The sequence below is a fragment of the Rattus norvegicus genome, chromosome 5 (assembly GCF_036323735.1).
Source record: "Rattus norvegicus strain BN/NHsdMcwi chromosome 5, GRCr8, whole genome shotgun sequence".
In the NCBI taxonomy this organism is placed as follows: Eukaryota; Metazoa; Chordata; class Mammalia; order Rodentia; family Muridae; genus Rattus; species Rattus norvegicus.
In genome coordinates this window covers 127,098,633-127,124,454 of record NC_086023.1, presented here as the reverse complement: position 1 = coordinate 127,124,454, position 25,822 = coordinate 127,098,633, and the positions used below count along the sequence as shown (strand labels likewise).

Sequence of the window (25,822 nt, the reverse complement as noted above, 5' to 3'; positions counted from 1 at the left end):
GCATAAAGGTGAGCAGGGATGAGCAGCAGATTATAAATGTATCGTTTGTTTATTTTCCATTAACAAGATTGTTCCACTTCTTGCTACCAAGTAGAGCTCTGGAGAAGGCTGTATTAATTTGCATCATAATCCTAAAGATCCTCCCTGGTAAGAACAGGAAGTCCCCTTAATCTGATGTAAGCATAGAAACATCAATGTGGGTGAACTGGAGCAGCTCTGAGGGACTGGAGCAGCTCTGAGGGACTGGAGCAGCTCTGAGGGACTGGAGCAGCTCTGAGGGACTGGAGCAGCTCTGAGGCACTGGAGTAGCTCTGAGGCACTGGAGCAGCTCTGAGGGACTGGAGCAGCTCTGGAGATTGGAGCAGCTCTGAGAGACTGGAGCAGCTCTCAGCCTGAAGCAGCTCTTGGGGACTGGAGCAGCTCTGAGAGACTGAAGCAGCTCTGGGGATTGGAGCAGCTCTGGGGACTGGAGCAGCTCTGAGAGACTGAAGCAGCTCTGGGGATTGGAGCAGCTCTGGGGACTGGAGCAGCTCTGGGGACTGGAGCAGCTCTGAGAGACTGGAGCAGCTCTGGGGACTGGAGCAGCTCTGAGAGACTGGAGCAGCTCTGGGGATTGGAGCAGCTCTGAGAGACTGGAGCAGCTCTAAGGAGTAGAAAAAGGTTCTGAGGGCTCCAAAGAGAACTCATCTCCTAAGTGAGGAAGAGCTGGTGGCATGAACATCAGAGCAAACTTGGAGGCACAGAGGACTTGGACTCAATGTTTTGGCCAAAGATCTAAGGCATTCAAGCACAAGTCCCAACATAAAAGGAACACCTCAGCTTCAGCCTCTACTCTGAGGACGCTGCCCAGCCCACCCGGCATCTATAGGAACCAAACACAGCAGGCCTTGATACCTCTATGAGCAAGCCCCCACTAGGATGCAAGGATCAGTCTTCAATGGTGTGGCAGGAGCTGAAATAACAGCAGTAGCCAGAGCTTGGACTCTCTCTCCGGTTCCTGGAGGCAGGGGTGGAGGTCTTTAGAGAGAGTCTTCACCTGGGTTGCTTAAGGAGGGAGGAGCCCCTGCACAGACACTAGACTTCCTACTCACGAAGGTCTGAGAAGCTAGGAGGTGCCCTGAGTTGGTGAAGAACAGGATGAGTCTGTTGTATTCACACTGCCACCTGTGACCCCAACTGTCCAAGCTCACGAGAAACACATATGGGAGCATGTGTTCCTGTAGCAGAATATCCCTAAATTTAACAGCATCTCTACAGTCTTCAGAGTCTTTACCTAAACACACTTTTCTCTGAGTCCCATGAGGAGCAGGGCAGAGCAGTGATCCATAGGAAATGGGCTCAGAGAGGGACATGATGTGCCCACGGTCACACAAGTCCACAAGCCCCACCCTGCCCTATGATGGGCCCCCAGGCTGCTCTTTACCTGCTCACAGCAGCATCAGGACCACAATGGCAATGATCATAAGGACTCCGGCTAGAATGCAGAGGCCCAAGAAGACGGTGTCACTGGTGTCCTGGGTCACCATGGTCCCCGGGCCCTCCAGGATCTCTTCCTCCTCTCCAGGTGGTGCCTCCTGAAGGTGCTCAGCGGTGGCAGCGTAGGACCCGAGCAGATCAGAGCCCGACAGGAGGTGGACAGAGGCCTCCTTGCGCCTCGGCTCACAGCGCACCTCATACTCGTGGATGTCACTGTGCCCAGCAGCAGAGAAGTCAAGGTACAGCACGCTGACAATCACGGAGGTGTTATTTCTTCTCTGTGGGGTCACAGAGACATGCTCAGCCCCGAGGGAGCTCAGGCTGTCCCAGTGCCTCTAACAGACATCTGCCTGATTCCACAGCTTAGCCACAGACTCCTTTATTCTCTGAGCCGCAGAGTCCTCATCTGTCAAAGGGCCAGCAGGGCCAGCATGTCTGCTCTCTGGGTAAAGGGACTTGCCACCAAGGCTGACAACCTGAATTTGATCACTGAAACTCAAACAGTGGAAGGAAAAAAACTGATTCCCACAGGTTTTCCTCTGATTAACACACACACACACACACACACACCACACACACACACACACACACACACACACACACACACACGTAAATTAAAATAATTATAAGAAGGGGGAATGTGAGAGTAGGTTGTCTTAAAGAGCATCAGACTTGGTGAGCCAATGTTTGCTCTGACTTCAAGGGGTTAGGGTGAATGAAAGACAGCGACAGTAAGAACACCTAGATCGGGAGACATAGCTTAGGTTCAGAGCACTTGACTAGCGTCTGTGAGGCTCCAGGTTCAATCCTCAGTACCAGCAAAAGCACAGACCCAGCAACCATGGAGTTGAGATTACACTGGTGATACTTAAGACACAGGTGGTGGTGCAGGCCTTTAATGTCAGCACTTGCAGGAAGAAGAGAACTCAGAGTTAAGATCATTTTTAATTGCATAGTAAGTCTGAGGCCAGTCTAGACTAACTGATACCCAGTCTCAGAAACAAAGACTTTGGAACTGGGGCCATCTAGGCTCCAGTTGAGTGTATCAGTCCCTTTACTTCTCACAATAGCCTTCTTGTGATCATTAACATTCCCATTTTATAGACAAGGAAACTGGGGCACCTGGAGGTTAAATCCTTTGTCTGAGGCCATGCAGCATCCAATCCACAGAGGCCATATTCTTACCCTGACCTGCCCAACCTATGCTATCAGCTGTGACACTTGACTCAAACCAAAGAGTAGCCAGTCAGTTCCCACCCTTGGTGGTTTGCAGCTATGACCACTAGGCCCAGAGGCCATCATCGGCCTAGAGTGAGGCCTAGAAGTGAGCCCCTGCCTTGCTTATTTGTCAGCTGTGTGACCTTCCCTCAGGAGTCTTTCTCTCAATGATGAATGAAGCAGGGGCCCCTACTGTTTGTTGAGGCTCAGGTCACTCAAAGCCACCACCCTAGATGACCCACTCACTCTAGGTCTGGGAAGAGTCCCTGAAAACTGCTATGTGAGAGGCCTGACCCACTGCAGCTCTTCATCTCAGGGATGAGGGAATCGGGTCAAGTTGCCCTAAGTGGGTGAGAGGTGTAGGCCAGCCTCTGAGAAGCCGGGTTTTTAGGGATGCAGTGACATGAGGCTACTTGGCTACATGTATGCCAACTCCACACCCAATACCACACTCCTCGGGCTGCCCAAAGTGCCCCAGGCAAGGCTGCCCCTTCCAAGAATGGTGTCTGAACATGAAGCTGCCTAAATTGGAGGGAATACATAGGTACAGGAAATTGAGAACTCCCAGCATCCAAGACAGAGTGGCCCTCTTGGGAAGGTGTGAATGAGTGTTGTAGTGTATTTTATGGTCTCTCCCAAGCTTGGGCTTCTGAAGGTCCTGGATCCCACATCCCCAAAGAAGCCTTTGTCTCTGTGCCCTCGGTCAGCCTGCCGCAGTCTACCTTGGTGGGTCTGCTCCCCACTTTCTAAGGGGAACCTGTAGCCTTGATTTTTTGAGGCACAGAATCAGGACACGGGACAGAGCAGGGCAGGAGCCGTGAGTAGAGGAGAACCAAAGAGAAGCTGCTCATCTACACACTGAAGACTGGAGTGAGCGCATGTGGTAAGGCAGGGAGCATGAGGAACTTGGAGAGGAGGAAAAGTCAATGGAACCAGAAGGCTGGGGGTTAGGAGCTAAGCCCAGCATTCCCATGGAGGTGCAGAAAGGCCAGCCTCCATGCTGTCATCCGTGCTGACAGCAGCTGCCTTTCAGAGATTGGGACTTGAGACTGAAGGGTGGCAAGGCCTACATTAAACTGCTTAGACTTTGCCCTTCCAAGCAGTTGATCCTGTGGTCTGTGGCCCTATGTTCTGGGGTAGGGTAGAGTTCTGAAACCAAGTATTCATGAGTCCTTGACCCTAGGACTTCATGATTTCCTTTCTGGGATTTGGTTTGAGGGTGAGAGATGGGCATGTGTTCGTGTGTATGAGGATGTACATGTGTGTATGGATGTGTATTCACATGTGTGTGTTTCTGTGTTTGGAGGTCATGGGTCAACCCTATAGACAATCCCAAAAGCCACCCACCTTGTTTCATGAAACAAAGTCTCTCACTGGGAACTGGGGTGGAAGACTAGGCTAGATTGGTTGGCCAGCGAGTGCCAGGCATGAGTCTGCCTAGCTTATGTAGCTCTGGCTGGTCTGACCTGGCCTAGCGCTCACTCTGTGGACCAAGCTAACCTCAGCATCCCAGAGATCCACCCGTCGCTGCCTCCCAAGCACTGGGTTAAAGGTGTGCACCACCACCTCCACCTTTAACATTCCTGTTTACTTTTCAGATGACATGGTCTGAGGATGGACCATATGTCTCCAGGCTTACACGGCTGCGCATTCCTGACTGAGCCATCGTCCCAGCCCTTTGGGACTTTGTCTCCTTCATTCCATTGCACTGAGTATGGTTCTGTCCCAAGAAAATCCCCAGGGACCTCAGGCATGGAGCAGGGGGAGCAGAGACTGGCAGCCAAACATCTGTCCTCAGCTTCCTTCTCACAATTAAAGGACCATGGCTGCCTGGAGACTGGAAAGGCAGAGCAGAAGACAGCAGGGGCCAGAGGCAAGTGGCAGGGTGCTTGGCCCAGGGAGTGGCAGGATTAGAAGGTGTGACCCTGTTGGAGTAGGTGTGTCACTGTGGGTATGGGTTATAAGACCCTCATCCTAGCTGCCTGGAAGTCAGTATTCTGCTGGCAGCCTTCAGATGAAGATGTAGAACTCTCAGCTCCTCCTGCACCATGCCTGCCTGGACACTGCCATGCCTGCCTTGATGATAACGGACTGAACCTCTGAGCCTGTAAGCCAGCCCCAATTAAATGTTGTTCTTTATAAGACTTGCATTGCTCATGGTGTCTGTTCACAGCAGTAAAACCCTAAGGCACAGGGCATGGGGCATCAGGCCAAGCCAGACTGCAAACACCCAGATTTCAGAGTTGGGAGCTCTAACCGGGGCAGACCACCGTTCCTTCTCTTCCCATCCCCCTTCCCTATATTCTCCTAAGGACATAATTGAGGGTACCGGGCTACTACACTGCCCAGGTTCTCTCTTAGGCCCCTCCTACCCACCAACCCCAGCCTGAGTCCACAGTCTCCAGAATCAAAGGGGAGTAGAAATATCTCATTTGTGAGCCCCACAGCCTTTAGAGGGAGATGGATCCTTACTTGAAAGGCATATTCATTTGTGGAGCCCAGAGATGTACTGGGGTCACCAGGTTGGGGAGGATGGGCAAGAAGAGAGCTGGGGGGGAGGGACAGCTGTGCACATTAAAGGGATCAGGGATTCCATTTCCCTGGGGGTTCTCAGAGGAGCGGGGAGGAAATTTAGGGTTGTTAGCCACAAGGGTGCCAGTAAGCCTGCACGCATGCCTGTGTGCACCAACAGAGCCAGGAGGTAAACTGAGGATAGCAGGAGCCCTTCAGTAAGGCTCAGAGCCCATCTCTTATACCTCCACTCCCCTCCCCCTACCTGAGACTCGGAACCGCAGGTGTCAAAGCGGGCCTGGATCCGGAAGTTACTACCAACTTCCTGGGCTGCACAGCTCCGGCTACCCAGGTAGACCTTGGTCCGCTCCAGCGGGGCCAGTGCCTGGGCAGAGATCAGAATCTGGAAGTCCGTGCGAGAACAGCTCACATTCATGGGCACCACTGGAACGGGAGGGGGAGTCTGAGTCCTTAGGGCTACAGTCAGACCCATCATCCCTCAGCCTCCTGGAAGGACAGTAGACATGGAACGGAACCCCAGAATAGGGAAGGTGCTTATGATATACTGCAGGACTCAGCTGGGATACACTGCATGCATTGCTCCCCTGAGCTCTTTGGGCATGTAGTGTGCTGGTGTTTCTGTCCCCTCTGAGGCCAGCATAGAGTCTCTGGAAACAGCCTCAGTGGCAGGCTGAGGAAATGCCGAATGAATGGATGGATGGATGGTTGGATGGATGAGCGAGCAGAAGCGAGTGGAAACTAATTCTTCACCACAATAAAAGTGGGTGCTCATCGCTTAGGTGCACAGTCAGCCGTGCACCCCATCATTCAGTAAACACAGCTACTGATGGTCTCTGTGCAGCCTGCCACACCAGGGCTTGGGCAGGACCACAAATGGGGAAATGCACTGGAGTGCTGTGAAGGACATTCAAGCTAAGACAGAAGAAAGGGGGTGTGGCTCCGAAGAAGTCAGGGGAAGGGGACCCTGTTATCCCTCCTTGTGCCGGCCTTGGATGGTGGGCACAGCACAAGCCGCAAGATTTGAAAGCAAATCTCTGAGAGGTGAAGCTGCCTGTTGGGGCTGAGTTTGGATTTCGGGCTTGAGGGAGGGGGTGGGCAGGATTCCCTGGTCACCAGTCTGCTCGTTAAGATCGGTCAGCTCCCAGCATGCTCTGGGCTGTGCATGAGTGTGACTCTGAGTGTCTGGGGCTGCAGGAGTGAGGGTGCATGCAAGGCAGAGGCAGGTGGGGGTTGGTAGCTAGCTGGAAGAAAAAGGAAACCTGGCAGGCAGAGGCCTGGATCCCTCAGCCCTCTCCGGGAAATGTCTCAGACATATTTCAACCTCGGGTGTCTGGGCAGGCGGAGATTTATGGGTCCGCTGTCTCCCAAGATGATCTCGGTGGCGCTGAACTGTGTGTCACCCCTGATTGATGCCGAAGCGGCCCTCCCTGTGGAGAGGCTGCCTACAGCCTGGGCCCCATCTGGTGCTGGTCCAGCATGAGTACCCTGTCTGACCCTAGACTCCCTCAGGGGCCTGTGTAGGGAGCACAGAAGGTCCTGGAACAGGAGCCAGAATGACAGCCACCCCCACCCTCATCTCCAGAGATGCTGCAAGAAGAGGCGGTCTAAATCACTTAGCACCGCTCAGGCTGGGCGGGAGACTCAGGCACTCTGAGGCAAGCTGGACCCTAAAGACCCTTCAATCCAGGTTCCTGCTGTACAGGCGGGAAGAGAGCAAAAGGGCAGGACCCAGATGGCACCTGGTCTCACAATCTTCTCCTTGTCCATGAAGAATCAAAGGAAGCTGTGCCAAGAGTCCCGACTTTTCTTCCCACAGAGCCAGGGCCAGAAAGGTCTCCATGGGCCACCAGCTTGCAGTGGTTGTTTTCTGCACCACTGCCAGGGTTCCCTAACTCCTCTGCTGCCAGGGATGAGGAAAAAGGCCTGAGTGTATGAGGGAAAGATGTCCCCAGAGCCAGATGTACCCTGTAGCCCTTATTCCTCACCTGACTCAGGGACCACCAGCCTTGTACCGCTGCGTCCACGTTACAAAAGTTAGAAAAGCCTTAATACCAGCCTTCTACCCACCTCTGCAGGAAAAGCTCAGCCATGTGACTGACTTGAAAACACAGTGTAGGACAAAGCATTGAGAGCGCTTTGGAAGGCTCGGGTCTTCTGGATAACAGGATTTTTGTGGCTGTCACCTGTCTTCTCCTTTCCCAACCTTGGCTGTGCACAGGATGCCTGTGTTTTGCAGCAGTGCTGTTATAAACACAATATCTTAGGAAATTCTGAGGCCCTGGCCCCATACAGGGGTTGCCTGGCTATCACACTGCTGGGTGAGGACATGTTAGTAGCCTTTGTCCAGTCAGCTCCTGAATGATGCAGGCCAGGCTGGTGGCATCTCGGTGTTTTTACCTACTTACCATTGACAACTTGACATGCTTTGTGCATCAGTGCAAGAGGCAGAGAGCCCACGGGGAAAGGAGCCAGGAGCCCACTAGGAAACATAGAGTCAGAAGCTATGAAAAGAAGGTTCTGTGACAGTGGAAATAAATGCGGGCCATACTGGAGTGGCCTCAAAGGTCCTCAGGGTATGTGACTGAGTAGGGCCTGGAGGAGACCGTGGAGGGATTGTGTCACAGTGAACACAGGAAGGAGGCTGCAGAGTTGCCCAGGACCCACACCCTCAACCCAGCTGACCTCCAATGTAGGCCACGGAGAAGCCCCTGCCAGAGGTGCTGCGGTCAGTGTGCAGCAGAAGCAGGAGCTGGTTGTGACTGGAGGTGACAGGCGGTGGCAGGTGATGCCCGCACCACTTCCCCAGCAGCTTTGCCTCCTCGCTGGCCCCATCGAAGGCTGCCAGATGGTCAAAGTCACAGGTTCTGGTTAGGCTGTTGGGCTCCTCCAAGCCCAGGTCCAGGACGAAGACCTTGACCCGGTAGCCAGGGGGCAGACGGATGGTCCAGTGGCAACGGATGTTGTTGGGGTAGGCGCCAGGGTACTGTGGGCTGGAGAAGTTGCCACGCACAGCCGTGAACACCTCCTGGCATTCTCCTGGGGAGAAGGAAGTAATGCTCACATATGAAATAAATGATAGTTAAGGCAGGGTCTCCAGCCTGAGGTGCCACTGGGAGGTGGTAGAAGATTTAGGGCAGGGGGCCTACTGGGAGGAGGTTGGCTCACTGGGGGGAATGCCCTGAAAGTGGGCGCTAGGGCTCCAGTCCGTTCCATTTTATGTCTCTGCCTCCTGCCAGTCATGAGGATGAGGAAGCAGCTTTTGTTCTACTCTTTGCTCTCTGCCATGATGTTCTGCCTCACCACCGGCCCAAAGTCCACAGCTGATGACAGACCTTGGACCTCTGCAACCGTGAGCCAAGGCAGACCTTTCCTCCATGCCTCAACACTCTTGCCTATCTCAGCATGGAGAGCTGACCTTCTACCTACATGCTGGACTGGCTGTCAGCCGCCCTCTGCCCTCTGCCCTCTGCCCTCTGTCCTCCGCCCTCTGCCCTCTGTGCCTCTGCACATAACGTTCGTGCTCCGTGACTGACTTCAAGGCTCTGCTCAATTCCTCCTCCAGGAAGTCCCCCGTGACTCTACCTGCTAGTACTCAGTGGCAGTGGCTTTTCATTGTACCACCCATCTTTCTCCGTGGACTGTGAATTCTCTGAAGCTCACCCATTCTTCTATGACCATACCACATCAGCGCATAGTGTGTTCCAGGCACAAGAAAAGGAGCTACCTCACCATCAGGCAGGGAGTTGGACAAAGATGGCATGAGGTAGATAAGAGTAGGAAGGAATTCTCAACCCTCCTATGATGTGACCCTTTAATACAGTTCCTCAAGTTATAGTGACCCCAGTCATATCATTGTCATCATCATCACCACCACCACCATCATCATCATCATCATCATCATCATCATCATCATCATCAAGACAGGGTTTCTCTGTGTAGCCTTGGACATCCTGAAACTCACTCTGTAGACCAGGCAGGACTCAAACTCAGAGATCCTCTTGCCTCTACCTCTCAAGTACTAGGATTAAATGCTTGTACCACCACTGCACAGATCCATAAAGTTATTTTCTTTGCTACTTCATAACTGTAATTTTGATACTGTCATGAGTCACCATGTAGATATCTGGTGTTCAGGATATGACCCCTGTGGAAGAGCTATTTGACCCCTAAAGGGGTCGTAACCCACAGGTTGAGAACCACTGCTCTAAGGTGTTTAGAAGAGACCAATCCCATCTGAGCTAGAACATCACCAGCTTAGGCCTTGGTGTTGGCCGGGAAGGGTGTGCTAGACCATTAGACACAGTGCAGCCAATCCAAGCCCCGAGGACACAAGCGAGCATTAGTTGAATCCCCAAGCAAAGCAGTAGGCAGGAGTGCAAAGGTGTGTTACCATAGCCTTGGCCCCTCCTACCTGAGAAGTAGTGCGCCTTGAAGCCCCGGCCTCCAATGTTGAAGTCAGACTTGAAGACCACCTGCAACTCATGGCCCAGGGACACAAGGGTGGGGGGTCTGGTGCTGCCACAGTAGTGGTGCCCATGGGCAGGGCCTGGTGCTCCAAGCACAGTCACATGGTCATACATGCATTCTTCGCTGCCCTCCACCTGGAAGTCCACGAACACCAGCTTGACAGTGGCAGGTCCCGAGGCACGGATCAGCCAGTGGCACTCCACATTATTGGGGTAGTTGTTGGGGTACTCGGGGCTGCTGAGGATCCCTGACAGGCCGGTCAGGACACCACCGCACACATCTGCAAGGGAGCCCACTTGAGCTGACCTCCTCCCCAGGGAACCAGACACCCAAAACACACATGAGTGGTATAACTGACCCACATGGGACACATCTTTTACAGTGAGAGGCCGAGTGACTTATCTGCCTAGGCCTGAGTTTACTCAGTAGGCCTTGGTGATAAAGACCCTAGTACAAGGGCTCTATTTGAAGGTTCAGAATCCCCATATGGAAGTAAGGGTTAAGATAAGATGGAGAAGTGTGTTAAAGGGAGCTGCTGAGTTGTGTGACTCCAGGAGTGGAGGGGATAGGGAATACACTGTGTGGGGGTTTGAAGGAGAATGCTTTCCATAGGCGCATATATTTGAATACTTTGTCTCCAGTCTGTGGTACTATTTGGGAAGGGTTAGGAGGTGTGGTCTGTTGAAGGAGGTGTGTCACGGGGGGCAGGCTTTGAGGTTTCAAAAGCCCACGCTGTTCCCAGTTAGCTAGCTCTCCTTAAGCTTGTGGATCCGGAGGTAAGCACTCAGCGGCTGCTCCAGCGCCAATGCCTTCCTGCCTGCTGCCGTGCTCCCCGTCACAATGGTCATGGACTCTCCCCCTTTGCACCCGTGAGCCCCAAATCAAACATCTCCTTCATAAGCTGTCTCACTCATGAGGTTCTGTCACAGTAAAGACACGGTCAATGTTCTCAGACAGAGACATGGAGATTGCAGGCAACACTGAGGTGACAAGAGCTAAGAGGCATGGACAGGTCACCCAGCTAGCAGATAGAACTGAAGCCCAGGAGATACGTGACAATCATGTGGCCAGAGCATGGCACCTGGCAGCTGAGGTCCTGGCTTCCTGTCCCAGGACTGCCTGCTCAGCTGTGTTATTGTAGGCAATAGTATTTCCTCTCTGGCTGTCAGATTTACTGTGAAATGAGAAGGTAGGTGGAGATAGTATGTGATATCGGTCAATTAATATCTACAACCTGGGGATTGGGGATTTAGCTCAGTGGTAGAGCGCTTGTCTAGCAAGCGCAAGGCCCTGGGTTTGGTCCCCAGCTCTGAAAAAAAAGAAAAGAAAAAAAAATCTACAACCTGAGTAGATAAAAACTCTGGAGTTCATTCTTATGCTGTATTTCCAACGTGTGTGTTTTACATATATGTGTGGATGACATATGTTTACATATATGTGTGAATGTCTGTGCCCATGCAGAAGCGGGTGTGTTTGGAGGTCAGAGGAGGGCAGCTCTCCTGCTCTGTCAGCCGTTGCTTTGTCTCTCTGAGACAGTGTCTCTCTCTGAACCTGAAGCCTGTTAATTTCCAACTAGGTTCAATGGCCAACAAGTCCAGCACCAGGGTCACGGGTGTGTACAGCCATTCCTGTATCTCATGTGGATGCTGGGAATTTAAAAGCCACTTACCCACAGAGCAATCTCCCAACCTGATATCTTTGAGTATAATAAAAGACAGAAGCCAAAGTTACACATCTTACACAGAAAAATTTAGCCCAGTGGAGTCCATCAACATCCAGGGTTTTTAGGGATGGGCTTTTCACACGTGAATGTTGGAAACATGAGCCTGGGATCAGGGCAGTAGCTCAGCTGTTAAAGTGTTTGCTGACCAAGCATAAGAACCCACGTTTCACTCCCAGCACCCCATAAAAGTTGGGGATAGTGGCTCGAACTTGTAATCTTGGAGCTAGGGAAGTAGAGGCAGGTTGATCTCTGGGGCTCACTGGCCAGCAGCCATTCTCGCCTAATTGGAGAACCCAGCCAGGTCTCTTGGAGACAATACCTGAGACTGACTTTTGGCTTACATGCAAACAAACGCACACGCACAAATGTGAACATGTGAAATGAGTACATATCATTAAAATACTACATTTATCTCTTTAGATTTCAAAGATTAACAAGACAGCTCTGTCTGCTATCAGCTCGTCCTGTTTGTAAAACTGCTGGAAAGCATTTCGTGTGATGTCAGGACTTTGATACCTTAATGTCCTATAACCCCCAGGCCTAAGGTCCCCATGCTCTGGCCAGAGTAACCTCTTGTTCTTGCAGTTTAGCTCGCCACAGTTCTGTGTTTTCAAGTTCAACAGGGGCTGCTGTCTTGCCTGAGTCCTAGGGTTGCTGGGGGTGGCACTGTGGACAGGGGCCTTTGTGGCTATCCTATGTGGGCTGACACAGAGGCATCTGATCTCCTGGGGAGAAAGAAGGAGTTTTGGGTCTGTGCACAAGAACTCAAAGACAGGAAAGAGGGGCAAGAAGGCTGAAGAGCAGGACCCGGGTTCTACCTCACGAGGCTCTATAGGAGGTGACAGGCCTGCTTGGAGGAGTTGGGGATTAGGGGCACCAGTTAGTGATGTTTTGGGGGAAAGGTCCTGAGAGAGGAGGAACCACAGGCAGGGGAAGGATGTGGAAGCCACAGGATTTCAACAGCAGGAACAACAGCCAGGATCCTCCTATGGCCAATACTACAAGGGAAGGACAAAGGCAGAGGAGTCCTACGGTCCTCCTTTCAGGGAGCAGCAACCTGCCTAGGTGACCCAGCGGTCATGGAGGAAGCAGGGAAATATAAGAGTAGTGGGGAGTGGTTTCTAGGGAGGTCATGGGCGTGAAGGAAGCCATCTTTGCCCCGTAGGCTGTGCTAAGTTGAGGCCATCCTGACTGCAGAGTGGCCTACACGAAGAGGCTGCTCATTCACCTCCCCCGTGCCCTGCCCCCACCTCCTGCATCTGGGGCCAGCATTAGCTGAGTGGCCTCCTGACCTTTCTGGTAGCCTGCGGAAAAGCCACGACTGGCCACATGCTTGTCTGAGTGGAAGACGACAGACATGACGTGCCAGGAGGAGGTGAAGGGTGGCGGGGGCGCCTGGCCACAGAACCTGCCCAGCAGATTGCCCTTGTCTCTAGAGGCCCCGTTGTAGATCTCCAGGAAGTCAAAGCCACAGGTGTCATGGTACTCCAGGTCAAAGGTGTGGAAAGTGAGCAGCACGGAGGAGCCCTCGGCCACCACGATCAGCCAGCTGCACTCGGTGTTGTAGGGATACAGACTTGGGAAGTTTGGGCTGGAGAAGTTTCCAGATGGTGCCGAGAGCACACCCCCACACTTGACACCTGAAGCAAGAGAAAAGGATGGCTGCGAATCAGCTCCGGGGTTTTGGATACGTGTGAGGCAAGACTGTCTCCTTGAGGCTGGAAAGGAAACGGAACAGGGTCCTGAATCACTCTGGGCGCATGCCTGACCTCACCCAAGCACGCACAAATCTTTCAGATACCAGGGAAGCATTTTTCTAGTCGTGCAACAAACACTGAACACTGGACAGGGTTCAGTGCTGGGAGGTCAGCAGCAAGAGAGATTCCTGACCTCAGCACGCATGTTCTGGTGGGAAGATGATTAATGCCAGCAGAATGGGAAGCAGAGAGGAGAGAGATAAGCTCTGGGGAGAACGGTGAGTGGTGGGCACACCTTTAACCCCAGCATTAGGAAGGCAGAGGCAAGCAGATCTCTTCGAGTTCAAGAACAACCTGGTCTACATAGGAAGTTCTAGGCCAGCCACACAGAGAGACACTGCCTCGAAATTAAGTAAGTAAGCAATAAGTAAATAAGTAGAAAACAAAAATTTAAAAGAACACAATGGAGGGCTGGAGAGCTGGCTCAGTGGTTAAGAGCACTGGTTGCTCTTCCAGAGGTCCTGAGTTCAAATCCCAACAACCACATGGTGGCTCACAACCATCTGTAAAGGGATTGGATGTCCTCCTCTGGTGTATCTAAAGACAGTGACGATGTATTCATATACATAAAATAAAAATAAATCTTTGTTTAAAAAGAGACACAATGAAAGTCAATTAGAAAACCAGATTTTACAAGTTTTAATGGAATGCTGTGTTAGACACATCATTAATGTGCTATCACCAAGGAAAAGGTTTGCAAGAGGGAAAGCCTAGGTGGTCAGCGGCACAGGCATTCTCTGTGAACTCACTCAAGGTGTTTTGAAAACCAGATGATTTTTTTGTTGTTTTGATTTTTTTTTTTTTTGTGGTTCTTTTTTTCGGAGCTGGGGACCGAACCCAGGGCCTTGCGCTTGCTAGGCAAGCGCTCTACCACTGAGCTAAATCCCCAACCCCTGTTGTTTTGATTTTTAAGACAGGTGCCACTGAGTAGCCTCAGACCAGCCTCAAATCTGTAATTCTATTGCCTCAGGCCGCTGAACGCTGAGGTAACAGGTATCTGCCAGTACACCTGGTTCAAGTGTTTGAAAAACACAATTAAAAACATACAAGTCTGACATAGCAGCACACACACGCAAGGGAAGTGTCTGGAGGCTGAGGCAAGAGGGCTGCAAGTTTTAGGCAAGCCTGAGCTACATAGAAAGACGATGATTCAACGACAACCACGGCGGCAGCCATAGGGTTGACAGAGGCAGGGAGGAGTCATGGGAGAGCGAGTGTGTGATCAGGATGCATTCCTGTGTGTATGAAATGCCAAAGAACTAATTTAACAAGTGTAAAAAAAAAAAAGCCAAGAGAGAACCTTATACAGTAGAATGCTATACAATTTGAAATGTATACACTCGATTACTTACAGAGTAATTTTTTTTTTAAGGTAAAGTCATAGTTTTGGAGACCAGGCTAGCCTTGAACTGCCCATCCTATTGCCTCAGCCTTTGGAGTGTGTGTGCATGTGTGTATATGTGCATGTGCATATGTGTGCGTGTGCATGTGTGTGTGCATGTTTGTGTATTTGTGCATGAATTCCTGGACTCAAGTGATCCTTCTGCCTCAGCCTCCCCAGGGACTAGGACTACAGAGATGCACCACTGTTGCCCACACTAAAAAGGAAACAAACACATTTTATTAGTTTGTTTGTTTTGAGCCAGAGGTTTTCTATGTAGCTCTGGCTGGCCCCGAACTCATTATGTATGTAGAACAGTCTGGCCTCAGGATTACCTGGCTCCTCCTGAGTTGGTTCCTGAGTGCTAGGGTTACAAGCATGTGTCACTGCGCCCAGCTGAAGGAGCATCTGTGTGTGCACATGTGTGTTGTGGAGGCCAGAGCATAGCTTCCGAAGCTGTTCCTCAGAGGCTATCCATCTTGGGTTTGTTTTTTTTTTTTTTTTTCTGGAGCTGGGGACTGAACCCAGGGCCTTGCGCTTCCTAGGCAAGAGCTCTACCACTGAGCTAAATCCCCAACCCCATCTTGGGTTTTAAGACAAGTTCTCTTACTGGCCTGGAGCTCACCAAGTAGCCTAGGCTGCCTGGCCGGAGCCCCAGGAACCTGTTCGTTCCCACCTTCCCAGCCCTGGGATTGCAGATGTGGCCTTATTCTATGTATTCTGGATCTTGAACTCAGGTTTTCCTGCTTGCATGGCAAACACTTTACCTGGAGCTACTGCCCCAGCTAATAAAAGAACATGCTTTAAAGACATTTTTTAAAAATTAAAATTTGAGTCTGGAGAGATGGCTTCATGGTTACAAGCCTTTCCTGCCCTTGCAGATGACCTCGGTTCCATTCTCAGCACCCACACTGCAGCTCATAAATGTCTAACTGTAGTTCCAGGGGATCCGATGCCTTCTTCTACCTCCACAGGTACCGGGCACACAAAGGGTTCACAGACATATAGGCAGACAAAAAACACACATAAAACAAAAATAAGTAAATCTTTAAAATATAGGTTTTATTTGTTACTATGTGTGTGAATGTGTGTGGGTTCTAGGGATCCACCTCAGGCCCTCAGGCTCTTGAAGCAAATGCTTTTACTTGCTGAGCCATCTCACTGGCCCCACAAAGGAACCTCTTCCTCCTCTTTTTCTTCCTCCTCTTCCTCATCCTTCAAGATTTATTTTTGTTTTAAATATGTGCATGAGTGCAGGCGCCCATGGGTGCCAGGGTATTGGATCCCCCGGAACAGAGTTGTGAGCTTCCTGCTGGCATGGATACTGGGAACAGAACCAGGCTTCCTGGAAGAGCAGCCAGTGCCGAGCCTTCTTGGCAACCCCAGAAATATTCTTTCCCTTTGTGTGTGTGTGTGTGTGTGTGTGTGTGTGTGTGTGTGTGTGTGTGTGTGTGTGTGTCCAGACAGGGTTTCCTATGTAGTCCTGACAGTCCTAGAATTCACTCTGTAGACCAGGCTAGCGCTAAACTCAAAGACCTGCCTGCCTCTGCCTCCCAAGTGCTAGGATTAAAGGAGTGCACTACTATTTCTTGGCTTAGGAACAAGAATGTTCCTAACACCATTTGGCCAAGTCAAGGATGAGGAAACTTCTGTGAGATAAACAGTCCCGGTACTTCAACAGTAAATGGTGAGAGGGAGGCACACTTGAATAACATTCTTGCAAGAAAGACACAGCTCAACTGAAGGTCTGTGCTGATTTGGGCTGAGCCTCTTTCCCAGGCAAGCTCACAGGAGGAGTGGAGCTGAGGAGAGTCAGGCAAGCCAGGTAAAGCCACACCTGTGGTATGCTGTATGCTGTTTTGTGTGGGGTGACAGTAGTATTGGGGGAGCTCCAAGACCCACAGAGGAAGCTATATGTGCAGAGTGGGAAGAAAGATTGCATTTACTGGTGAAGGTGGGGGGGGGCATAACTCACCTTCTGCAGACCTCAGCCAGGCAGACAGAGGTAGTACAGGGGCCATGCAGGGGCCAGGTCACATGATTTCCTCCCTGTCTGAGGAGGCTGGTGCTAGGAATGGTGTCTAGTTCATAACCATATGGCAAGAAGATGGAGGGACCACTCTTCCAGTGTCCACGCTTGTCCTTCCCCCTCGCTGAGCACACAAGTGTCAGAGTGGAACTCCTGTAGCCTAGGTGGCCCTGGGCTCCAGCACAAGTGGAAATCTTGCTTATAAAGATCCAGCGAGGTACACTAACCCTCAGGGTCACATCAAAGCCACCCAAGTCTTGGAGGTTAGAAAATAATAACCTTTTTTTCACTACCCACACATGGGCAGAGACTCTGATATGCCCAGGCCATTTCTGCCAGCAATAGAGCAACTGGCAAGCTACATCTTTCCTCTTGACCCCTGGTTGAGCTCGAGGAAGGCAAGCTGTTGAGCCCCTCCCTGCAGTCCCTGCCAAGGTCACATGTTGCTTCGGAATGGTAAAATGATTTCGTCAGCTTCACAGAAAGTACCTGCAGGGTCACGGGGCACAAAGGTCCTAGGATCACAGTCTGGGGGAGGAGCTCTGGGAGCCTGGGGGAGGAGCATCTGAGCCCAACAGAGGAGGACGAGGACTTCACAGGGAAGTGGCATGACTTAGACTTTAAGGGTGAGCAGAGAAAAGGGGACTGGCTAGGCGGCTCAGTGAATAAAGGCTCTCACCCCTGAGCCTGACCGCCTGAACTTAATCCCCATACACACACGGTAGAAGGAGAGAACCAGCTCCCTAGCTTGCCCTCTGTGCGGCGATAAAGCTCTCCCATGTGTGTGCGCCCCCTGCACGAGCCCCTTACTCACACAATAAATGTAATCGGAAAAGTATTTTAGAGAGAAACAGAATCCTTCTAAGAAACTCCAGGAAGAACTTTTTCCCAGGCAGAGGGACAGCCGGGCAGGGCATTCTTAGAAAGAGGACCTTGTGGTTCCCAGCAAGGACACAGACACATTGGAGCCAACACACCAGAGGCACCAAATGGCATGGGGCGAGGAAGCTGGCCTGGCTGAAGCTGGCCTGGCTGGCTGCCGGGGATGTGCAGCGGCTCTCAGAAACAGAAGGGGGTCCTTCCCACGGTGGGCAGGCCTTCCACACCTCTGAGCCACTCCCTTCGTGTGCCACAACTGTGCGGCCTTGTACCTAAGCCCTCAAGCCCTGAATTTCATCTGGAGAAGCAGGCCAGCCCTCACCTGGGACTTTGTTCTGCAGATCAAACGCTCGTATGCGTGTGAAACCCACTGCGGGCCTCACTCAATGTTGCCCCTCCTATCTCAGGAGCCAGTGCGCGCCGACTCAGCCAGGTCCTCAGAGCCGCTCCTGCATTCCGGCTCGGGCTCCCTGAGCCCCTTGTCCTCTGCACTCTCTTCCCATCCGCCCTGCTGCGAGTTGCTGGGTCACCTACCTTCCATAGCGTGGGTCCCAGGACCCGAGTCCAGCAGTACCGCTGCCAGCAGTAGGCAGGCCTCCATCTCAGCTCGCATCTCCTCACCAGAGGCTCACCCGCACCAAAGCTGAGTTCCAGGGGTCAGGATCCAAGGGTCTGAGAGGGGAAAGAGAGGTGAGGCTGGAAGGGCCTCCAAGTAAATGGTGGTGTAAATAATTCATTGGGCCCTTGAATTAGTAAGACGATCCTAGGTGCTTCCTCCACTCCTCACCGAGGTGACGGATCTGGTGTCACCTGGTTGACACATACTGAGAACTGCAATGGCCACCCTGTATCAGGGAGGGGAGCAGGTTGCGCCTGGAAGAAGACAGTAGAGAAAGTGCCTCTATTCCAGGGCCAGATCTACCCTAGTTCAGCCTGCCACTGGCTAGGGGATCCTGAACAAGCCATTTCAGTGATCCTGTCCCTCTTGACCTTCTGATCCAACCAGTACAGTCATGCAGCCCAGCCTCCGGGGCTACTGGGAAAAAGAAATGAGATTGCATGTGCTAATGTATGCAGTAAGTGCTTCGAGTATGCTGAAGCACTCAGCAGGTGTGTACTCCTGTCTTTCTCCATCCACTGCTCCAGAGGGAGCCAAAAGGAGCCTGCCGGTCTTGGGACAGATAGGACAAGCTTCCTTCCAGTGTGAGAATTCAGCTCAGAGGGACAGAGAAAGAGCTGTGGACTTCTGATGACAGGCGTCTTCTTCAAGGGAGACAACAGCAGCAGCTGCACTTTGGATTTCTGCTGTGAGTCTTCTAATGCAATAGGCGTGAGCCGCAGTCTGCTGTGCGGCCAGGACAGTGACCACGGTGCCTTCACTGGTCCATGAGGGTCATTTACATCCAGGCTCTGTGCTGGGAGCTGGGACTGCAGAGGAGTCCTGAAGAGAGCTGTGCCCAGCGAGAAGTGGGATCCGTTCTTCTCTCTAGGAATCCTTCCCTTTGAGTCAGCCCACCCTGTGGTGGTGGTGGGGGACGCATATGTGGAGGCCAGAGACCAACTTTGAGTGCTATTCCCTAGAAACCCTCTGACTTGATTCTGAAAGAGTCTCTTACTGAATTTAGAATTCACCTGTAAGCCCCAGGGATCTGGCTGCCTCTATCTCCCCGGTGCTGAAATAACAAATGCTGGAGTGTTTTTTGGTGTGTGTGTGTGTGTGTGTGTGTGTGTGTGTGTGTGTGTGTGTGTGTGTGCACGTGCTAAGGATCAAGCTCAAGTCCTCCAGTGTGAGGGTGGAAATCACTACCATCTCCAGGCCCTCCACCACGGATTTCTAATTACTGCATTTGTGTGGTCTGTACACAGTCCTGGGACACTGAGGAGAAATGAGACAGATGCCTACCTTCCCAGGAAGGGCCGAGCCTGTGTTTTCTGATTGATAGAAGTCAGTCCTGGCTGCCCTACTGCCAGCCTGAGGGGTCTGTGAGAGAGAGACAATCTCTCTGAGGCTCAGCTTCCTCCACAGAAAGGTAGCTGCGGCCTGCTATTCTCCAGTAGGATTAAATGAGAGCAGGAACGGATGTCTCGCCAGCCTGGCTCGCTACACCACAACAAGTAGGCTTTTTATCTCCCCAAGAGGAACCCAGCGTCCATCTGCCAGAGCACATGTCGCCTCTGGCCCGTCCTTTTGTCAGGCAGTCCCAGGGGAGCCCTAGGCTGCTGGCAGAGGAGGCCACCTGGAAGGTGTTCAGCAAAGGGCATCGGGAATGGTCAGACCGGAGAGACTGGCTTATCCCTGGAGCTGGATGGAAAAGGAAGGAAAGTCCTGGGCAGGCTGAGAAGTGAAGCTTCTTCTCACGCACTTACATATGAATGAGGGAGTTGGGAGGGGCGGTGTGTGCCTTCAGCTCCAACTCTTGAGACAGAGGAAGGCAGACCTCTGAGTTCTATGGAGTGAGTTGTTCCAGGACAGCCAGAGCTACACAGAGAAACTCTGTCAATAATAATAATAATAATAATAATAATAATAATAATAATAATAATAATTTACGACTGAACGGTGGGCACGGTGATGGATGGGCATGGTGCTGGGGCACTGCTCACCTGTGTGTAGCCTCTCAGCCAGCACAACATACTGTAGGTTTCACAGTTGACAAGGGAGGAGGCTGAAGCTGTGTGCTTGTGTCAAGGTCCTGGGGTGAGTTCTACTAAGAAGACTTTGGAGTGAACAGTCATCTCAGGGAGCAATGCCAGGATTTCAGAGGGGGATGAGAAAGAGGCTCCATGGCCTCTGCTTCAGTTCCTGCCTCCTGCTCTCTGCCTGGGACTCTTGCCCTGACTTCCACTGATGGACTCTGAGCTGTGAGCTGAAATGAACCCTTTCCTCCCCAAGTTGCTTTGGGTCCTGGTGTTTATCACAGCCTAAGACATCCATTTTTGCCTGTGCCGCATCTTAAACATCCCAGATGCTCAGCAGACATTTCTGGCCTGAACCGTTCAGAGGCCCACAGCCAGAAAAGTACCCTTTTCCCTCTGGACCCATGTTTGCCTGGGCCAAAGGCTGTTCTGTTAACCCTGCTCTCCTCAGCTGTAATAAAACACCACAGGCTGATCAGCTCATAAACACTACAGGCTTATTCCTCTGTGCTCTGAAGGACAGGAGTCCAAAACCAAGGGGTCTGATAAAGCTAGAAACTGGCTGAGTTCTCCCATGGAGAGAGAAGTGAGGAGCTCTCGGAGTTGGGGTATGTGCTGGGGATGCGGAGGGAGTGAGGGTGGTTTCTTTCCAAAAGACTAACCACTTCCCAAAGGCTAGTGATCTCCACTAACGGCAATAGCACAACATACGAATGCTAGGGACACAAACACACAAATGTTCTTTCCCACAACCAGCATCCCCTTCCCCATGGCAGGATGGTCCAGTGCAGTGGTTAAGCCTCGGGCCTGTAGAGGTAGGACTACATGGGAGTTATTATCTGTGTGACCTTGGCCTTTCCACTCTTGTGAATTGAGAACTATACTCCATGAGAACAGGATGGGTGAAGCTTCAAAGGCTTCTCTGGTGTCCTCTGAGCAGTCTGTCTTCTGTATGTAGGCCATGCATGTTTTCTCTGAGTGATGTGCAGACCTCCCATCTTCCTATTTCCTTACAACCCCTCTCCTGGGAGTCACCTCTGGGTGGGGCCTCTTGCTGGCTGAGTGCCCCTTGCCTCCAATCAGAATGTGGCCAGGGCTTCTCTACTGATCCCAGGGGAGGTAGTGGAGGAGTAAAGGCTGCCACTTGTCTGGTCTTTAAGGCGTGCCCAGGCTTCCCACAAGACCATCAAACTTGACCATAACTGTCCAACCGTGTCCCTGTGTGCCAATGTAGGCTGAGGCTTTCAAACTTCCAGGGTTATCTTGGTGTAAGGTGGCCATCCTGCCTGTCTGGCCAGGGGCTACAAGACCAAATGGCCATCTCTGAGGGGGTGAGATCCACACAATTGTGCAAATATCATCTAGGGAGGGAATGAATGTCCTTGGTCATGTTTCCATCACCATGCACATGTACAAGAGCCCATTTTGATGTCAGCCCATGTCCCAGACACTGAGGGCATGAATTTCTGTGTGGCAGATGTGACTCTGGCCTTCTGAGACTGCATATACCTAAGCATTTATATCTGCATCTTTCCATACATGTTCGTCCCCGTGCACATGTGTGGAGCACACTGTGCTGTTGCTGTGGATACATCTGTCCCCTGCATGTTGGAGGATTTATATCTAGATCCAGATGTCATGTGTATGTACTTCACCCTCTGGTTATACAGATTCACTTCATGTCCATCAGTCTCTGTGCAAATGTCACGGTGCACGTGCATAGTTACCCCAGGGGACCATGTGCTCTTCCACGTGCTGGGGTCCATATGCTTTTCTGAGAGCACTCATCTTTCTCCATGGCACACAGCTGGTGTGAAGCGCTGTACTTCTCCAGGTGTGCACACATGTGGCTGGTACACATCCTGCTCACTGCTAAGGCTGAATGCATCTCTGTGCGTGTACAGGCATGCGCATGCGCGTCTATAGCTGGGGTACTCTCTAAGTCAGTTTTATCTCCGTGTCTGTATCTGTCACTGCTTGCTGAGTACAGGATGGTGCACAGGAGAAAGCATGGGTGCTGTGGGAAATCTGCCTCCCTATCCCAACGGCCTGGCAACACACAGTGGCAGAGAGCAGAGACAGAGAGACTCCTGTTGGGACCCCAGGAGCCACGTTACTCCCTTAACAGGGACACCAGAGATGTCAGGACATTTGCCATGAGTGCAGAGCCCAAGAGGTGGGAACGGAAAAGGGTAGCAGCTCGTTACCCCAAATTTCTGTTGGAGCCTGATACAAAGCTTGGGGCCTGCGCAGTGCTGTGTCGCCACATGATAGAGGAGGGGACTACAAAAGAAAGAGCAAAGGGTTCAAGTCAGAGAGGAGGATGGGGAGGTGGGTTCTGTGGAGCAGGATCTGGTAGTGATGCAGGTGAAGCCCCAGATGACAGAAGGTGGTCCAAGGAATTGCTGGGTCCTCACATTCTTGGGAGCCACACCCCAACCCCAGGCCCAGGAAACTACATCAGAGTTTCTGTTGTTATTTCACAATCGCTCCACCCTGTTCCCTTTCCCACAGGCTGAGGTGTGAAAGCCACACACTGCAAATGCCGTCTCTAAAGTCCAGGCAGGACAAGGACAGGGTTTCCCAAGAGCCCTTGGACAAGAGTGTGAATTTTGTGACCTCACTTGTAGCTCCTGGGCCCATGGGGAGGAAATTACCCACCCCAGTTTGGTGGCCACATACGGTCTCACTGAGTCTCTCGGCCCCATAGGAAAAGGAACTAGCCACATGCCACAGATGAGAAAATTGACTCCTAGCTTCCCAAGGGCCAATTCCCACCACAGCTGGGCCTAAGCAGGGTGGTTACCCACTGTCCTGGCACAAGGGCCTGCACTGGACAGGGGCAGGCCAGAAAAAACTGTTAGCCCCCAGCAGCACTGGGGTCCTATGTTACCCATAGTTTGCTAGCAAGGCAGTGACTGGGCTTTGCCTCTGACCCACTGTGGAGCCTTGAGCAAGGCCCTTCCCTACCAAGCCTCAGTCTTTACACGAATGAAGTGGGATTCCTAATCATAGCCCAGCGCCCTGGGCTGCTGTGAGGACTAATGCATGCTCCTGTGAGTGAAGTGACTGCAGAATGTAAGGAGCCACACATCCATCGGCAAGCATCTGTGTGGTCACGCGTGGGAGAGATGACCAGAGCCACCATGTACAGGGCATGGTGCTGCATAGATTGCTTTGTTCACTCTCACACCAGCCCTCTGGTAAGTGATAGGAGCCCCCATCACGTTCCAAGCTATAGATGTCCAGAATCATCCCACGTGGGTAGCAGATCAAGTATTTAAGGCAGGGTTGGGGAGGAGACCTCCAGGTGGGTCAAAGGGAAGCTTGGCAGAAGGGTCCTGATGGCATATTTCCAGGGTCAGGAGGCAGGGGTGAGGAGACACAAAGGCCTCCAGCTGGTCCAGCTTCTCTCCTCTTCCTTCTCTGAGAGCCCATAAGTCCTGCTTCTTTGACCAAGCTTGGGCCTCTAATAAGCCAAGGTAGAGTAGAGGAAGTTCAGTTATGTAAGGAGAGGCAGCGTGGAACTGGGACCCCCCCCCCCATCCTCTGGACCCTCCTGGCCTCACCCTCTCCTCGCTCCTCACCACACCATTCCTCTGCCACTCTCTCACATCCAGGAGTCTACGCAGCCTGGAGCCTGGCATAGCAGCCCTGAGGTGGCTTCATCTTAGGCTGCTGCACAGGAAGCAGCTGTGAAGCCATTCCCCGCTTCCAGGAGCAATCATCCCCAGCCTCAGCCAGGGCTCATGGCCTTGAGCAAATGCCTCCACTGTGCCTCAGTTTCCTCATCTGTAAAGTTAGAAAAAGGAGCTAGTGTGTGCAAAGGGCTGAGGAGAAGATCTCACGATGTGGGCTAAGCTCTACTTAAACACCCACTAATTTTAATGGAATTTAAAATGTAGTCAGGTGTGATGACACTTTTCTGGAGAGTCTGAGGCAGGAGGATTCCAAGTTTGAGGCCAGCTTGAGCATCTTTGAAGTATTTAACCTCAAATTTTTTTTCACAAAACTCATGGGACAGGACAGGGGAGGTATAACACCGTAGTAGAAAGGCCTAGCATGGGTCAAGTCTCAAGTTCTATTTTTTAAAAAGATTTATTTATGTATTTAATGTATATGGGTGTTTCGTCGGTAAATACATTTGCACACCAGAAGAAGGCATTGGGTCCCAAGGGACTACAGTTACAGATGGTTGTGAGCCACCATGTGGGTGCTAGGAATCAAACTCAGGACCTCAGGAAGAGCAGCCAGCGCTCTTAACTGCTGAGCCATCCCTCCAGTTGTTCAGTTTTTCATAACAACCTTACAAAAGAATCACCAGTTTCTATTCACTGTTTGGTGATTGGAATGGATTCAGGGAGCATTTCTTTTTTATCAATTTTATTTCTTTCCCAAGCATTTATTGAACACCATCTGTGTGCTAGGCCCAATGTTTCATGCTATATGCATACTACCCCACTGCCTTACGGGAGGAGGTGCCAGCATTCCCAGTATTGCCAAAGATCCTTGGAGCAGCGCTATCCTGGCTGACACTCCTGGTTATTGCCTATCCAGACACCAGCACAGAGACACGGAAGAGCAAAGATTTATCCTATGTTTACTGCCACACTTCAAGTATGGAGTGCAGACTGGATGCCCAACAAACAACGCTGGGAGAAGGGGCTGAGACAGCTCATTTTCAGTTGTGGAAACTGATGCTCCGAGAAGCGGAGTGGTTTGCCTGGGGTCATACAGCTGCTCCATGGAAGGACTGAAGTTCGAATCTACCCCAAGTCCAGCTCACAAGTCTGTTCTCAGCTTGGTGTGGTGGCACACACTTTATCTGGGAGGCTGAGGCAAGAAAAATCGTGAGCTTCACGCCAGAATGGACCACACTGCAAGACCTCGTACCAGGAATCAAAAAAGAACCCTGCCCCCCCTTACTTTTTGGTTTGTGTGTGGTGCACATATATGACCCTGCAGCTAGGCTAGTCACCTTAGCTCCACTCTCTACGAAGGGCTGGGGTCACAAGTAATCACTGCGCCATGCCTAGCTTTCTACAGGGGTGCTGGGGCTCCAATCTCATGGATGTTCCTCAAGCCTTGCCTGTTGAGCCCTGTTTGAAGCCTTCCACCTTTGCTTTTACCGCTGTGCTTACTCCGTCCCGTGAAAGCTCGTCTGTGGACAAGACGTCTGAGCCAGGGTACAGACTCAGGGTAATGATGCTACAGGTGACAGGGGCCAAGACCTCCACAGACTCCTTCCCTGAGCGCTTCCTTCTGTCAGGACCTTCATCACGCCCACCAGGGCAGCAGCAAGCCTTTGGCAAGTATTCCATCAAGAAAGGAAGCCGGAGGACCTCTTGCAAGTCCAGAGAAAGGAACAGAAGCACTCAGCCTCCTGGCTGCACACAGGCGCACAAGGCCAGTGTTCTGGCAGAGGAGCAGCAGTGTGGCTGCAGGCAACTGTAGGGAGCAAATGCAGCCCCATTTTCTGGCTGTGGAAACTGAGACCCAGAGAGGACAGGGAAGAAAGAAGAACGCCAGGTTCACTGAGTGTCTGCTGTGCACTGGGCAGAACACCAGGCCCTGTCCATCTGCTGTAAGAGCAGCTGCTGCTCCCCCAGGAGATAATGGACATCTCCAGGGCATAGGTGACAAACAGACTCTCCCGTTCTCTAGCAACAGTAAGCCTTAAACAAGGTGGTCAGGGCACCCAGGGCTCCGTGTACCACTGTCCA

General features: G+C 51.8%; 1 protein-coding gene across 1 annotated transcript; it reads right to left on the bottom strand.

The window, feature by feature from the left end:
- Window positions 1-211: 211 nt before the first annotated feature.
- On the bottom strand, window positions 212-18,075 carry Cdcp2 (CUB domain containing protein 2). Its single transcript, XM_039111481.2, has 6 exons — window positions 17,997-18,075; window positions 12,709-13,134; window positions 9,638-9,973; window positions 7,909-8,262; window positions 5,471-5,649; window positions 212-1,754 (listed from the first exon to the last, which is right to left on the bottom strand). The coding sequence occupies exons 1-6, from the start codon at window positions 18,073-18,075 to the stop codon at window positions 1,428-1,430; spliced, it is 1,701 nt and encodes a 566-aa protein (XP_038967409.1). The 3' UTR covers window positions 212-1,427.
- Between the last annotated feature and the right edge of the window lie 7,747 nt (window positions 18,076-25,822).

Bases quoted from the DNA above. Each gene is read 5' to 3' on its own strand.
- Cdcp2 (XM_039111481.2), bottom strand. From the start codon at position 18,075: ATGCGAGCTGAGATGGAGGCCTGCCTACTGCTGGCAGCGGTACTGCTG. The intron at 8,263-9,637 runs GTAGGAGGGGCC...CCTTCTCCCCAG, and splicing joins CAAGGCGCACTACTTCTCAG to GAGAATGCCAGGAGGTGTTC. The intron at 5,650-7,908 runs GTCAGCTGGGTT...CTCCCGTTCCAG, and splicing joins CTCCGTGGCCTACATTGGAG to TGGTGCCCATGAATGTGAGC.